The sequence below is a fragment of the Erpetoichthys calabaricus genome, chromosome 8 (assembly GCF_900747795.2).
Source record: "Erpetoichthys calabaricus chromosome 8, fErpCal1.3, whole genome shotgun sequence".
In the NCBI taxonomy this organism is placed as follows: Eukaryota; Metazoa; Chordata; class Cladistia; order Polypteriformes; family Polypteridae; genus Erpetoichthys; species Erpetoichthys calabaricus.
Window position 1 is genome coordinate 38,821,053 of NC_041401.2, and position 17,767 is coordinate 38,838,819.

Genomic DNA, 17,767 nt, shown 5'->3' on the forward strand with positions numbered 1-17,767 from the left:
TATTTTTCTCCAGAAAATTGCACTTGTCCGCGGACAACTGAAACAGAAAAACACGCTTATCCAACTGTCAATTTACCCGTGTTGGACGAGTCGGGCGTTGGATTTCCGCACCCCTGCCTGTAATGGTTCATTTCACACTTCACATGGAAAATGTTCATGTGATTGTATCACCAAACCAGAAGGGAAAAAACAAAAGTACTGAATACTATGAAACATAACCAAATGCTTACCAATGGCATATGAGATGGACTCAATGAATTTTGTGGAGTCAAAGTAGGTGTAGAAGTGGTTAAGCGACAGTTGAACTTAGTGGGACTTTGCGTTGCTAAACATAAAACAAAAAAACGTAATTAAAATAAAAAAGCATTTATAATGAAAACTTTTACCATTAAAATGATTTAGCATATCTTACCTGCAGCACCAGTTGAATATGGGATTTGGCTAGGAGCACTGCATACCGGAACCTGATTTACTAAAGATGTTGGTGTTTGAATATGGCCAGAGTGGACTTGCTGAGCTCCGGGACCAGATGCAGTGCACTGAATTACCAGCTGTTGGTTACCAGAATGCTGGCCTATATTTCCATGTTCTTTTTCCTCATTCCCAAGACCTGTACACAAGGGCATCATACCCTTTTCCCCTGAAAGAAAAGCCATTCATTTTAAATATTAAATTAATTAATTCATCCATCACTCTCCTAATCTGCTTAACCAGTTATGGACTGCTTATGGCTGGTACCTCCACCTGCAGTACTGAGCACAAGTTGTCAATCAATATCGTGTGGACTGCCAATCCATTACAAGGCACATTCCCACAATATGAGCAAACCAGAACTGACAATTATATTTAACTGCACATCTTTCAAATGCATGAAGAAAATCGATGTACAGAAAGAAAAAAAATTGATGAATACCCATAAGTATACAAACTCCACAAAGAGAATGGCAGGAAGGAATTCAAATCCTGGAGTCTTGACATGTATGGCAGCAGTGCTAACCAAGAATGCTTATTTAGGGGTCAAAAATATTTTTCCTTTGAAAAATAAACATTCCAACAGAAAGAGAATTTTGATCAACATATATTCCATTATTGCACTGCATACTAAGTGTTTTCTGTACAACTCAAGACTGTTGTATGCATAATCAAGAAACATCAATGATGCCATGTTAAAAAGGGGAGGGGTGTACAAGAGATTTTTGCAATTAAATATGAATTTATCATGTGCTAATTTTAAGTTACAGTTCCCCAAAAAACTCATAACATAACACTATGCATCAAAAAAAAAAATCGTGAATATGTTTTTGCCGCTCCAAGGTAACTCATCAATATTAATGAGTGATGCAGAGCCTTTAACCAAAACACAATGGTGTGTAAATGAGAAGCTGTAAAAACTAGCAATAGTGATGGCAATGTGAGTAGGTCATCAGACATTGACTCAAATAGTGAGACTGATGCATACAGCACTGTACGACTGAACTGCCATGATAGGCCCAGGGAATTTGGTTGTCTGAAGTCGAGTGTGGTGCATGCAGGTGTGTCACAAAATGACTGCGATCAAGTGGAAGGACAAGAAAGACGTTAACATCCTAAGCACTGTTTACAATGCTGCAACTGTCAGTGTTCATGTTGGGGAAATGAGGAAGTCACTACGTCTTACACTGTAGTAGTCTACAATAATTCAAGGTTTGCGCCATTTGTGCAGATCAGGCACCTTCTACCCTTATACACAAGCACCAGATAAAATATTATAAGAAATGCGCTCCTACTGTCCTGATTGCAAGGTCGAGTTGTACATTAGTGACTGTTTCATAACATAGGACACGCAGGACATGTACTAAATCTGCATCAGCACACACGACACGCCTTTCCTACTGTATTTAATGTTTATGTTTTGGTATTTGCATGTTTCTGTTACACGTAGTAACATTTTTTTCTTGTTTAAAAAAAAAAAAAAAAAAATATTTAAACGTTGTTGGCTCCCTTTTCCAGGAGGAAACATAACACTAAGGAGGTCAAGTGCAGAGAAACAGGGACTATCCTGGCTTTAATGTACAGTATATGGATAAAAACTTTCAGTCAGTTACTCCCTAATTTAAAACCAATATGTCCACATGCACATCCTTGGGATAACGGAGAAAACTTGGCCAACCGTTATAAAAAACCCATGCAGACATGGGATGAACATGAAAACAGATAAAGTATATGGTACGATGGTCCCTACAGATATCAGGCAATAGTCCTAATTACTATATCACCCTCGCAAACAAAAATATGTTTTAATCTTTCATTAGTGTAATTCTTTACACCTATACCTAACAATTCTCTTAAAAATGGGGACACACAGACACCTACCTGTACTCTTCTTTAAAGTACATGAAACTGTAGATCGGTGAATTTCTTTCCTTTTATCACTCTTTCCTTTCCCAGAGGTCATTTTAGTAGCGATCTTGCCAGGTTTTGAACTTGAAAGCTTCACATCTAATGTGAGTTTGAATATGTTACTTAAAAAAAACAAAACATATAAAGTCACAGTAACAATAATAAAACATACATGGTCATACCTGCTTTTTCAGTCTGCAAAATACCTTTCAGCAAGGCAGCACACCGGTCAAGACCTTTGTGAATAGTAGCAACCTAAACAGAACAAACGAATTGAATACATATTTTACACCATTTTAAGCAACCAATGTAAACCTCAAGACAGCGGTCTTAATCTTTACCTGATCTTCAGAGTCTGTAGAATAGAGTGAGTAACCAGAATCTACAGAAGATGCCAAGTTCTTTCTTCCAGGGGCCCTAAAACAAAATAAACCTCAATAAATATAAAATCAAACACTTCAACTATGATACTGGTACCAAGCTTTATAAAAATTAAGTTGTCTATTTTGTTGCCAATAGTTTGATTTCAGCATACGGATATACAAATGCTACGGTTTATTGAATGTCGCTTAAGAATGACCAAGTCTGTAATCAATAATTTACTCAAAACATGAATATTAAAATGCCTTTATTTCAGAATGGCTTTGGAGGCAACACTTTGGCTTAGGTCTCTAGTACTCATTTAATATTATGTAAAAAGACTTTCATAAACACTTCTTTGGACCTTCATAACACTTACAAAGCATCAGTAAAGGGTTTATTCATCTCTTTAATGTGCTCTACTAACAAAACGTCACTTTGGAGTAACCTGAGGTACCTTAACTGAAACACATTTCTCCTGATATTACATATTTAGTATAATAAGTTCTGTGCATTCTTCATATTAACAAGCACTTTTACCATCAATATGCCACACTGTACAGTGATGAATAACCCATCTACTGATGTTTTACATGTGTTATTAAGACCAAAAGACACCTTTGTTAAGGTCTTGTTACTTAAGAGTAATAGATGAATTTTTATAGTACCTAAAGTGTTATCACAAGTATCTTGGGTTATACTCAGAATGTTTTCTGCATAAAACTATAATCTGTTAACACAATCTTGAATTACATAAAAAGTTAAAAATGTATGATTTAAAAAAATTCTAATATTTTTCAAGATTCTTTCACATGATGCCCATGTGTGTCCATCTCTCTTGGACTTGAACATAATGCTAATTCACTATTGGGCCTTTTCTAGCAAAATGTTCAGATTAGATTTTTTATAAAATTGAAAGAAATTGATTTGAGCAGAGACAGAAATATTCAACACATGAAATACAATATATAATATGATTCTTTAGCTTTCATTTTCAAGAATGAGCACAAGTATACAGTTTTGTATACAAGTTCATTTAACAAAATGAAGTCTTGAAGTACTAAAGTTCTCCATATTTTAGTATCAAGGAATTCTTACAGAAAGTGTATGAAAGTACTAAAGTAATAAATACAGATGTTTTTATATATTTACTTGTAATGAAAAATTAAACACTTTTTGAAATTACACCATGTAGTATACAAAACAATTCCAGTATAGCAGCAAATACCAAACAATAATATGAAAAAGAGATATACGAGATGATGTTTTGGCCATATTTCCTGCAAACAGATAAAGCCTCACACAAGGTCAATGTATATGTAACTTCGAAAGTACAGTATGTGGTTGGCAATAATGAAACATTAATGCAGTGTGTAATTTATTATATACACAATACATACACACACTTCAGTCTATACCAACTTCTTATTATAGGCTTACAATGCCTTATAATTTACAGTGGTGTGAAAAACTATTTGCCCCCTTCCTGATTTCTTATTCTTTTGCATGTTTGTCACACAAAATGTTTCTGATCATCAAACACATTTAACCATTAGTCAAATATAACACAAGTAAACACAAAATGCAGTTTTTAAATGATGGTTTTTATTATTTAGGGAGAAAAAAAATCCAAACCTACATGGCCCTGTGTGAAAAAGTAATTGCCCCCTTGTTAAAAAATAACCTAACTGTGGTGTATCACACCTGAGTTCAATTTCCGTAGCCACCCCCCAGGCCTGATTACTGCCACACCTGTTTCAATCAAGAAATCACTTAAATAGGAGCTGCCTGACACAGAGAAGTAGACCAAAAGCACCTCAAAAGCTAGACAACATGCCAAGATCCAAAGAAATTCAGGAACAAATGAGAACAGAAGTAATTGAGATCTATCAGTCTGGTAAAGGTTAAAAAGCCATTTCTAAAGCTTTGGGACTCCAGCGAACCACAGTGAGAGATATTATCCACAAATGGCAAAAACATGGAACAGTGGTGAACCTTCCCAGGAGTGGCCGGCCGACCAAAAATACCCCAAGAGCGCAGAGACGACTCATCCGAGAGGTCACAAAAGACCCCAGGACAACGTCTAAAGAACTGCAGGCCTCACTTGCCTCAATTAAGGTCAGTGTTCACGACTCCACCATAAGAAAGAGACTGGGCAAAAACGGCCTGCATGGCAGATTTCCAAGACGCAAACCACTGTTAAGCAAAAAGAACATTAGGGCTCGTCTCAATTTTGCTAAGAAACATCTCAATGATTGCCAAGACTTTTAGGAAAATACCTTGTGGACTGATGAGACAAAAGTTGAACTTTTTGGAAGGCAAATGTCCCGTTACATCTGGCGTAAAAGGAACACAGCATTTCAGAAAAAGAACATCATACCAACAGTAAAATATGGTGGTGGTAGTGTGATGGTCTGGGGTTGTTTTGCTGCTTCAGGACCTGGAAGGCTTGCTGTGATAGATGGAACCATGAATTCTACTGTCTACCAAAAAATCCTGAAGGAGAATGTCCGGCCATCTATTCGTCAACTCAAGCTGAAGCGATCTTGGGTGCTGCAACAGGACAATGACCCAAAACACACCAGCAAATCCACCTCTGAATGGCTGAAGAAAAACAAAATGAAGACTTTGGAGTGGCCTAGTCAAAGTCCTGACCTGAATCCAATTGAGATGCTATGGCATGACCTTAAAAAGGCGGTTCATGCTAGAAAACCCTCAAATAAAGCTGAATTACAACAATTTTGCAAAGATGAGTGGGCCAAAATTCCTCCAGAGCGCTGTAAAAGACTCATTGCAAGTTATCGCAAACACTTGATTGCAGTTATTGCTGCTAAGGGTGGCCCAACCAGTTATTAGGTTCAGGGGGCAATTACTTTTTCACACAGGGCCATGTAGGTTTGGATTTTTTTTTCTCCCTAAATAATAAAAACCACCATTTACAAACTGCATTTTGTGTTTACTTGTGTTATATTTGACTAATGGTTAAATGTGTTTGATGATCAGAAACATTTTGTGTGACAAACATGCAAAAGAATAAGAAATCAGGAAGGGGGCAAATAGTTTTTCACACCACTGTAGTTCTCATCTAATTCGCAACTGGCATATAAGAGTTGAACATGGAAAATACATTTTTTAAAAAATAGCAAAGCAACTAATACAAATGACTTTTCACAGTAAAGTCAAACAGAGGATGGTGCTTTGCATGAAATTGTTGAAATGCACGCACAGCCTCCAGCGTTAAGAATCTGAGTTCGACCCGGGCACTGACTGAAAGAATTAGTATTGCGGACCAAGTGACAGACTCGAAATGCATTGAAGTTTACCAGTTGCCTTGCGACACATGCTGCGACAGACCCTTGGAGCCCCCTAGAATAACCATACACTGGAATGAAATTAATGAATACACGAGACGCTTAATATCACTTACCGTTTTCTACAAATTGGTGCCTTTGCAGATCCAACAAGTCTTCCCGAAGAGATTGCCTTAAAAACAGAAGTGAGATTTTTTTTTTTATATCTTCCAGTCGAATTATCTCTGCTGTATTTATAATTTAATACCGGTGACAATAAAAACCGTGATTATATACATACTATCGTTTTGTAATGTGTTTTTGCATGCAAAATTGCACCCGTTACTTCTAGCATAATTATAAGTACAACCAGATAAAAACAAGCGCTACAAGCTCAAACACGAAGTTCTATAATTTTATACTAAAAGCATTACCCCCCCCCCCCCCCCCCAAAATCCCGAAAGGAATAATACCGCATATAACCAAAACACTATTCAGCTCTATACAATGACATCTGACAATTGAATCGAAGTACATACAAAATCGGCATTAACGATTTCTTACCTTGCTGGTTTTATTTAAACCTTGCCTTGCCATTTTTCTTCTAGATATGGATTTCACCAAAGAATGGAGTACCAGTTACAGACGTGTTTTCTTTTGCCCATTTCGTAAACGGTCTGCTTTGTTTAGATTGATTTTACCTGAAACAATAAAGCCATAGCGTTAACCACTGCCCACCTGCAAGCTCGAAACAGTAACCAACTAGTAGCGTGAATAAAGTGAAGTTCCGTCATAGGAATGAAACGTGACGCCTTATGACATACTCCACCCATAACACAACAAAAAAATCTTATTTACTTGACTTCTTTACAAAACGGAAACTTGGCTTACTGTAACAAACCAAATACAAACACCGCCAACGCCATATTTGTGATTGACAGAACTTTCCCTTTAAGGGCCGTTCAAATTCGGTTTGTGATTGGTGGGCTATCATTTTCGCGGTTCTTTAAACCAACGCCTACTATTGTTCTCATTAGCTTTTGCAGTCAATTGCGCCTTTCTATTGGTTACTCGTATGACAGTCCGTTGCTCGAAAAACGAGGCCCAGTAGCACACACTACGTCATTTCCGTAAACATTGCCAAACAAAGGGCAAAGTGGTTGTGACACGACGCCCTTGGTTGCTGGTAACCATGGAGACAGTTGGCCGGCAAACTGAGTATAGAGAGAGAGAAAGAGAAGCGATCCGTTTTCGCGGCGTTCAGACGGACTGTCCCGCTCGGTATCCTGAAAGCGCGAGAAAAGGTGTATAATGCGGCTAATTTAACTGATACTTGTTACGTTTTAGGTTAGCTCTAAGTACATTTGCGTTACTGTTAAAGTTGTATTAAAATACCAACAATATTTAAATTTACAGTGGGAGGTTGAGACTTTAGCAAAAATTCTTCAAACTCGGTAAACTGATGTGTCTGATTGTATGACACAGTCTAACCTTTTACATTAGAATTTACAACTTATTATTATAGAATACTCTTGTTAGAGCTATGGGTGAGGTTGTCCATATTGCTTTTTAAGGAGATCTTTGTGATTGACAGTTATTGAGTGTTGTCTGTTCTTTATCACTTTGCAAATATTGCATATTTTCATATATACATATAGCTTAAAGTGTACAGATAACAATAGACAAATTACAATAAAAAGAAAATAGTGTTTAATTGTTATATGGGCAAAGGTTGGTGTCCCATTTGAAAGTATATGTAGTTATCAAATGTCCAGAAAAGATGGAGATAATAAACCTGGGAAGAGTGATGACTGTTGATGTCTATACTACCCCGCAGGAAGACAGTACATTTTTTTATGTAAGGAGTGGGAGATATGCAAATTACAAAAAAAGCAAGCCAAGATCAGAAATGAAGTGAATATTATCTTTCAAGTAAACAGGGAACATATTCAAAAAATTAGAAGTCAGAACCAAGAGTGTGAGATCATAACGTGGGAAGACAAGAAATGTTTCTTTTATCAAAACCAAAATGTGATCAAAAATTTTAAGTGAAAAGTCAAAAGCAAGGATTCCTTAGCCAGGAAAAATCAAAAGTAAGTCTTTCATACAGTGAATCAAGGTTTTTCAGAAAATTCTGATAAAACATAGCTGCTCAAGCCAACCTTTCCCCAGCAACCAGAGGCTGCATCATGGCAATTGGATCCAAATAATGTTGACGCCAAAGAAGAAAAGACAAAATAGTATTGGTGGTAAAATAATTAAATAAATTATAAACTTTATTAAGTTGCAAAAAACAAACCTTAGACATGGAATCTCTGTGTATCAAAACTTTACAATCAATATACAATTAACTAGACACTCTACTAGAATTTTCACAATATTTTTTTGAAAAACAGCAATCATAGCAGTGTCACTATCATTTTGATCAGGTTTCCCCTACTCAACTTGGTCCTGAACCTGAGCAATTATGTCATTAACAATATTGTAATCTTTTTAGTTAGCCAATAAAAGGTGTCATTTTGCTTGGCTTTTCTCTACTGTCATTAACAATGAAAGACTAGGATCTAACCTAACGGTCTAAGAATAACAGTGGTTGCCTGCACTCTTCAGGTGTTCAATGAATGCTTATATTCAGCCAGCCAGGCAGAGATGGAATACATTTAGGCCGGAAACCTGTTTTGCTATTTCCTGTTGCCAGCTGGTCTTAGCTTAGTATTGTACCAACACACAGCCTCAGGATTAGTCATGTAAATGACTAGTTTGAAAGTTCACAAAAACAGCAAAGCTCCCAAAGTCACAAATGAATTGCAACTTGTGTAGAACAGTGAGTAGTCCTTTGAAGGATAGCAAGATACTTGAAAGAGCAACATAAAAAGTAAGAACACATTGGTACTGAGAGTTGGCCAGCTGCACAGCAGTGCTGGTTCTACATTGGTGTCAGAAATTGGTCCATCTTAGCAAAGTACCAAGAGCCACAGTGATCCAAAATGGAGTTGTGGGAGAGTCATGAGGCTGATATACAGGATCTGGAATCCTAGCTGCAGTATCAGTACAGTATGGAAGACAGTTGAGAGACTGCTTGTGGTATAGTGGGTCCGCAAATAAGTAACAACTGGTCCGTTTTTAAATAAATAATTGCACCCCAAAAAAAGGTGCAGGCTCCAATTGGGTGTGGGTGGCATGACTGTGTTTCACGTCACGGTTAATTGAGGAGCTGGCTGACCACGGTGCATACATGTGCGGAGGTTGGTGGATCAGTCAGACGCTTCAATGATGCCACATGGAAGTGGCTCCTCGCCCCTGCACCCAATTAGGCAGTACAGAAAATAAGGAGCCTGCACAGGATAGAAAGGGGAAAAACAAAAGAAAACTGAAAGAGAGATCGGGTGGTTAAAAGACAGGAGACAGGAGCAGGCAGGAAGACTGGAGAGTGCCAATGCCAGAGTGAGCAGGCAAGCAAGTGAGAGAGAGGAAGTAGGCAGCTGTGTGGAGAGCCCCTCAGTGGAGCGTATGGAAGACACGCAGGGGCTAAAGGGGGACTCTGTGAGCTGGAGTGACTCAGTGATCACTCCAGTGTAAGTCTGGGGAAGGCAGTGGGAGTTGGAAGGATTAAGATGAGGTTCTGATAGGGAGCCCTGGTGGGAGCCATGGACAGTAGGGACCCAAGCATGGGTTCAGCTTGGGAGCCCTGCTGGGAGCCATAGGACAGCTGGGATCCAGACCTGTGGAAGAAGGTCGACTGCTCCTGTTGGTTTGACGTCTCTCAGTGCTGTGTGTCCCAAGCAAGGTAAGCCAGGGAGATGCCCATGTTAAAGCGAAGCACCAGGGTCTTGATTTTAAAAGAAAACTTTCCTGCCATGGGATTTTAACCTATTTATGGAATTGTTTGTAACCTCCACAGCACTTTGTTTTATGGATTATTTATTTATTGAAGTTTTGAGCTCTGCACTATTTGAACAGTTTATTATGGATCTGTTTTTAATAAAAGCACTGTTACACATTTGCACCTACCCCTTGGCTGGATGCATGTGTCCCTATTTGCCTGGCTCATCCCTAGGTTACGTTACATGTGTTGCGGGTTCAGGAGGGTCCCAAACAGGAGTGTGAGTGGGGCTCCAACCTGCACTGTCATACTGCTACTTCTGGAGCCCTGCCACTGCTTCTCAGTCTGATAAATTCTATTCGGTTGGGCATTACAGAGTAGCCATGGAGGGAGAGTCTCAAAGCTGAGATTCAGACCTGGAATGCCATTTGCAGCATCATTTCAGTGAAAAAAGACAGTGTAGAGATACATTCACAGTTCCTCACAAGGAGTTTTGCCTACCCACATTTAATGGACAGATTACCAAATAGAAAAATTCAGTGTCAAATACCTCTGCTGCACCTTATGACTGTGTACATTTTAACATCCCTGCGATGCCATTTCACAATGCAACATTCAACATCTCTGCTGTACCATCAGACAATGAAGCACTAAAGGCATTGATGTGTCTTTGTCACCGGCTGCAGGACCATTGCAGAAACAAAGTCCACCCTGCCATTTCAGAGGATTTGTGTGCCATTCCAAGAAGCTGGAAGTAATCACTGGGGAGAAAAATTTCGACAGGAGGGCCATTTAACGGCACTGACAAGTTACATCACCCTGGGCATGAATGACCAACCTTATGAGCTGGCATTCCATCATACAAATGAGCAGCTTCAGAGCTATCAAGGGGGCCCACAAAAACAGCAAGCCTGCCAAAGCTGCAAATGAATTCCAACTAGTGCTGCAACAGTGAGAAGTTTTTTTTTTTAAATATAGCAAGCTACCTAATAGAGCAATGTGAACAGTGAGAATCTATTATTATCTGCAGTATGTTCATATTTTTGGAATGGAATATATTTATGGGTATGGAGAATTTAATTTCAAGTATTATTTAACTGCAAGTTTGTCTTGTGTATGTAATAAACAGTAATTGCATATCTCCCATAGACTTGTGACAATAATATAATGCTACTAGCAGACAAAAATACAGTAAATACAATATCATACAGTACTTTAATTTGATGTAAAATGTGTATACCATATATTATGCAGTACAAAAAACCTGTTTTCAGTATAAATGGCTGTTGAGTTATCTTATGACCTGTTTCCTAATCTAGTGGTGTGAGTGCTAATGGCCATGCAGCATTTGAGGGAAAGGAGGAAGGAGAAAAGTGAGCAGTCTGCCATTCTGTGACAGCATGTGTTATATATGTCCTGAACAGAAGGATGTCCTGTGCCAATGTTATTCTATGCCAATTTCACCACCCTCTGTAGTTCTTGGCAGGCCTGAGCCTAGCATTTGTCATACCAGGATGTTATACAGGCAGTGAGTATGGAGTCAACTGTGCAGCTGCAGAAGATGGAGATGTTATCAAGGGCATTGATAAGTCTGTTTAATTACAGCTGAGACATGTTGTGTCTACTTCAGGTTGTGATTTCAAGATATTCAAGATGCTGACCCTCTCCAAAGCATACTCTCTGATACAGATGGAAGTGTAGGTTAATTCCTATTGTTTTTGCCAACATTAAGGTAAACCTTGTTTTCCTAGTACCACATTGTCAAAAGGTAAATCTCTTCTCTTTAAGCTGTCTCATCATTGTTGGTGATTTTCAGGTAAGATGGTGGCATCTTCAAGAAAATGTAATTATAGAATTGTACCAATGAACTTGGCACTCTACTCAGTGTTGAGAATCTACATTGAAGAAGTGATTCAGCCACTCCATATATGTTGGGGTCTGCACGTTAGAAACTTCAGGATCCATCTGCAGATGCTGCATAATGATCAGCCTTGGTGGTAAAAATATGTTGGTTGTTGTTTTGGATGTATATATGAGGAATCTGTATTGTCCGCACATTGATGTGGCAAAATTTAACACTGGATGCCCTTCCGATGTAACTCTCCCCATGATGCAGAGGACAGGAAGATATGGAAAAAGATGATCTGCTGTGGCAACCCCTAATAGGAGCAGCTGAAAGAAGAAGAAGATATGCAAATATCTAGCCAAATCTATTTACATTAGCTGATTTGATTTTGGTCTTTGTACAACAAACATCACATTCTCCATCTAACCATTCTGAGTTTGACTCCAGTTCTCCAATTCGCCCCTTCCCCCATAAGAAAAGTATTGAGTAAGATTTCAAAATTAATTGAACATATCTTTCAGAGGTAATGAATATATTGATTTTCAACATGCTGACAGCATTGGTTTACAGTGCTGTCCTGAGTTTGACTCCAGGTGAACCAGATTTGTTTACCAGTCATTTCCCATAAAAATTATTAATGAGTTCTAAACAGGGTAGTATTGGAGCTATTATGGAGATTTCAATGAATCTTCACATAATACGTATGTTATTTAGATACGTTTAACATGTCATTATTTGTTGCGTGGGACTCAGGTATTAATTTTAGCAGAAAGAATGCAAGGCATATTGATAATTTTTTAATTAGAAAAAAATATAGACTTCAGAATACATTTATTTGATTCTATGAAAGGCATATTTCAGGTCAGTTATACTCCATAAAAAAGTTTTCAGACACTATATTTGAGAAAACTCAAGATGATATCAAAAAAAAATACTGAAAAAAAATCATAGATCTATATGCACTACTGTTCAAAAATCTGGAATCACCCAGAAATATTTGTAATTTAAATAGAAATGTATACTTTTTCATAATTCAATTGATTTAAAAAAACAGCCAAAACATTATGTTGCAAAAGGCTGTTACTGCTTGAAATTAATGATTTATAATTTATTATTCATTTATAGATGTCCTAATAGTAAACTCTCTTAGCTCCTCCTTAATTAATCAAGTCTAAATGTTGATTGGTTATTAGAGAAAGCTTTATTATTTTGTTAGAATAGTTGGAAGCTGTTATTCTATTCAAATAAAGCAAGTGAATTATATTTCCTTGTGTTGTAAGGTCTTGGCATTCCTAAAAATCAATTCTGCCTTCAAAAACGGACAAAACAAAATGGCTTTCTCAAGGATCACTTCAGTCTATTGTTGTTTTGCAAAATAAAGATGACTCCATGCCACAGATTGCCAAGAAACTGAACATTTCATACAAAGGTGTCCACTACTGTCTTGAGAGAAGAGTGCAAATTGGGTCAAAGCAGGACAGAACAAGACATCGAAGGCTCAGCTGCACAACCTCACAAAAGCACAAATACACCAAAGAATGTAGTTTGAGAACTAGTTGGCTGCTTTCTTAAATATTACATGCCAAATAAGCTCTTTGTGTTATGCTGAGCACTCCCTCAGTCTGTGTTGCATGCTGAATTGTAATAAAATTGTGATTTACTAAAACATGTAAGAAAATTTGTAGTGTAATTTGCCATAAAAGGTGCAAAGCAGATGCACAATTACTGCAATGATATTCTTCTGCTTTGCAAAAACACTTCTTAAGCCACCAACGATTTCCAAGGGGATATGGGTAGAATACATTTTCGATGGGGGCGGCACGGTGGCGCAGTGGGTAGCGCTGCTGCCTTGCAGTTGGGTGATCTGAGGACCTGGGTTCGCTTCCCGGGTCCTCCCTGTGTGGAGTTTGCATGTTCTCCCCGTGTCTGCGTGGGTTTCCTCCGGGCGCTCCGGTTTCCTCCCACAGTCCAAAGACATGCAGGTTAGGTGTATTGGCGATTCTAAATTGGCCCTAGTGTGTGCTTGGTGTGTGGGTGTGTTTGTGTGTGTCCTGCGGTGGGTTGGCACCCTGCCCAGGATTGTTTCCTGCCTTGTGCCCTGTGTTGGCTGGGATTGGCTTCAGCAGACCCCCGTGACCCTGTGTTTGGATTCAGCGGGTTGGAAAATGGATGGATGGATGGACATTTTCGATGGGATGTCAGGACAGATATGCTGAAAAGCAACTGCAAGTTATGCTATCATTTTCAGTTAAAGTCATTGAGTTACAGAATAATAAAGATGTGGAATTAAAAACGTATATTTATTTAGTTAGTGCAAGTGTAATTTGTTCAATAATGGAATGCCAGTAAGCTTTGTTTAACGCCTCTGTATGCCTATCTTATCTTGCACTGTCATTATTCTGACAAATTCCAGGCAGCTTTGTTGTGAGCACTCAGGTTTACAGGAGATAATACATCATCCTTTATACGTCAGCCATTGTCTGTACTGAATCCATTAAAAAAATGGATGTCATTGCATTGCCGTCTCCCTACCAATGCACATTTATTAAGCAGTTAATTCCTGAGTAGGGAACAAGCTTTTATTAGACTACCTTTGCTTACAGTCGCAATAATACACTTAGAGCTTGAAAAGTATAATGTGGCCAGTACTACGAAGCCAACTAAATAACACATCAAAACTGGAGCATGTTATAAAATTTAACAATGCAAGATTCCTGGCATATATTTCCAAGGAAAATGTGTTAATTTTATTTTGTTATATTTATTTTGGGTGCACATAAATGTTAAGAATGGCACGCTCAAAAATAATTAGCTTCCATTTTACAGGGTAAATGTTTGCAAAATGCACATTTTATGTGTATGTTATAAATAAAAAGTAATTTATTTAATGTAATGCAAAGGCTTCCAAGCCCACCACAGAGTATGTGTGTGTTTTATACTTCTCAAGTTTATATTTTTCCAGAATGACTTCACAAGTTTTGGTAATTACTTAATTCTATAAGAGTGCATGCATTGGCAGCAGTGTTCTTTTTTTCTGGACCTGGGACTTCGTGGAGAAAGGCTATAATTTACTGTTCTGCTCCCATATTAATACAGTTAGCAGAGGGGAAAAGGATGCCTTATTTACTTAATGTACAATAAACTTTTGATTGCTCTCACAATATAAAGTTTACTAAAAACAGATTTCGTGCACAAAAAGTACTTTTTCAAGCTTAAGCCACCCAACCCAATGCTCATGGATGGTACACAGTACAAGGACACTATATGGACAGAAGTATTGGGATGCCTGACCATTGCACCAACAGGGACTTTAATGACATCACATTCATAGACTTTAATATGGAGTTGCTCCCCCCTTTGCAGCAATAACAGCTTCCATTCTTCTTGGAGTGTTTCTGTGGGTATTTGTGCCCATTCATTCTGTAGAACATTCATGAGGTCAGGCACCAATGTTGGATGAGCAGGCCTGGCTCACAATCTCCATTCCAGTTCATCCCAAAGGTGTTCGGTGGGGTTGAGATCAGGGCTCTGTGCAGGCCACTCAAGTTCTTCCACGCCAAACTCCTCCAGCCATGTCTTTATGGACCTTGCTTTGTGCACTGGGACACAGTCATGCTGGAATAGAAAAGGGCCTTCCCCAAAGTTGGAAGCATGGCATTGTCCAAAACGTCCTGGTATGCTGAAGCATTAAGTTGCCCTTCACTGGAAGTAAGGGGCCTAATCCAAACCCTGAAAAACAGCATGTTGATCATGCAGATCAGACACTAAATTTCAACCATCTCATGAACAAGCAACATAAAAAAAATATTACAAGAAAGTGTGCAAAGAAGCATGCTTCTACGGTCCCAATTGCGACATCATGACTGTTTCAAAACATATCACATGAAGGACATGTACTAAATCTGCAAAAGTATAGCAGTGGACTTACCTTTCCTACAGTATTTATGTTGACATTTTGGTATTTACATGTTTCTGTTGCATGTAATAAAAGCATTTTTGGCTCATTTTTCCAGGAATAAACATAACGCTAAGGAGACTACACATTATGCATTATCCCTCCTCCATCAAACTTCACTGTTGGCACAATGCAGTTAGGCAGGTAATGTTCTCCCGGCATCTGCCAAACCCAGACTTGCCCATCTGACTGCCAAACAGAGAAGCGTGATTCGTCACTCTATAGAAAATGTTTCAACTACTCTATCTGATGCTTGGCATTGGACATGGTGATGTGAGGCTTGCATGTAGCTGCTTGGTCATGAAAACCCATTCCATGAAGCTCCCACCACACAGTTTTTGTGCTTCAGCTATGGAATCAGTAGAGCGTTAGTGACTTTTATGCACCATGCACCTTACAGTCATTGACCCCACCCCATGTAGTTTACGTGGTCTTCCACTTCGTGGCTGAGTTGCTCCTAAACACTTCCACTTTCTAATAATACCACTTAGAGCTGACTGTGGAATATCCAGCAGGGAGGAAATTTCTTCTTACTGCAGAGGTGCCATCCTATCACAGAACCACACTTGAAGACACTGAACTCTTCAGAGATTTTGTTTCACAAATGTTTTTAAATGGAGACTGCATGGCTAGGTGCTTGATTTTATACACCTGTGTCAATGGGACTGATTGAAACACCTGAATTCAATAATTAAAATGTGTGTCCCAATACATTTGTCCATATAGTGCATGTGGCTACTAATAAGGAGGAAGTACTTGTCAGTACGTTAAACTAGTAAAACACTATGCCTGGGGTGCTTATTAAATGATTAAATTACTAGAAAACACGTAGATCTCCGGTCTTCCTAAGATCAAGATTCCAGCCAGGTTGCATGCAGTGGATGCCAGGGCTGTTATTCTTTATTTTTTCCTATCATGTAATCAACTTCTGCAATTTGCTTTTCAATCATCAGATGTTGCTGCCTTTCTTTTTCTCCCAGCCATGTCACCCTCTCAAGCAGTTTGCTGTAAGTAAGATACAAACCACCGATAACTTCACAGAGGTTGCCACAAGCCACATTTTTTGCTTCATCAGCACTTATCACATCATAAGCTTTTGATTAAGACCAAGATCAAGCCCGATGATTTAGGAGTCATCGCATGACAGACGAACTAGAACATTATAGATAGATAGATAGATAGATAGATAGATAGATAGATAGATAGATAGATAGATAGATAGATAGATAGATAGATAGATAGATAGATAGATAGATAGTGTCACACACGCGTGACAGTCCAAAGGTGAGTGGTACTTCGCAAGGTAGAGGGCTGGTTATGTGCACTGATATCTCTTTCTCTTTGCCGACAGAAATAAAGAAGAAAAATAAGAACGCTCTTACCTTACTTCTGGGTCCACAAAATGACTGCAACAACAACACACGCAACTTCTGCGACGTCACTTCCGGTCCCTGCACAGTGACGACACTTCCAGCCATCCCTGATGACATCACTTCTGCCGCTTCCATATGACATCACTTTCCGGCCATCTATGATGATGTCACTTCCAGCGCGGCCACAATGACATCACTTCCGGCCACTACAGATGATGTCATTTCCTCATTGTTATTTCCGTCCACCATTTTCTATATAAATGCTTTGAAGCAAATGTTCCTTGTCTTGTATAATCAATCAATTTTGATTCATTTTGACCATTTTTTTTTTCATCTTTGTGCGTCAGACAATATACGGGGTCACTCCCCAACTCTTTTTGAGCTTTCAAGATTAATTATTTCATCACAATAGATAGATAGATAGATAGATAGATAGATAGATAGATAGATAGATAGATAGATAGATAGATAGATTATAAACAGTCCATTTCATTTGCAATAACATATCAAAATAATCACTTGAATCTTCTATCCATCTATTTTTTAAATCTTTTTTCCTTTTTGTATAGGGTGATAATTCAAATGAAGCCTATCCAGGAAGCACCGATGCAAGACAGGAACCAACCCTCGACAAGGCACCAGCATATTGCATGACACACTAACAGCATACAAAAGATGGACTTCTCTGAAATTGTACAGTATTATTAAGTAAGGCTGTGTACATGACTCCAGTCCATAATG

The 17,767-nt window shown here is 38.5% G+C and overlaps 1 protein-coding gene across 3 annotated transcripts in view; it reads right to left on the reverse strand.

Annotated features, from left to right (window-relative positions):
• The window catches only part of ccdc14 (coiled-coil domain containing 14), a 37,992-nt gene extending 30,985 nt beyond the window's left edge, over positions 1 to 7,007 (reverse strand). The window contains exons 1-8 of one of the 3 annotated variants that reach the window (XM_028806475.2): positions 6,921 to 7,007; positions 6,594 to 6,730; positions 6,167 to 6,222; positions 2,721 to 2,796; positions 2,562 to 2,634; positions 2,353 to 2,478; positions 413 to 640; positions 231 to 325 (exon numbers count right to left, since the gene is read on the reverse strand). In XM_028806475.2, coding sequence (XP_028662308.2) covers positions 231 to 325; positions 413 to 640; positions 2,353 to 2,478; positions 2,562 to 2,634; positions 2,721 to 2,796; positions 6,167 to 6,222; positions 6,594 to 6,626 — 687 coding nt within the window. In that variant the 5' untranslated portion in view covers positions 6,627 to 6,730; positions 6,921 to 7,007. The other 2 variants (XM_051931002.1, XM_051931001.1) reach the window with 2 other exon arrangements.
• Between the last annotated feature and the right edge of the window lie 10,760 nt (positions 7,008 to 17,767).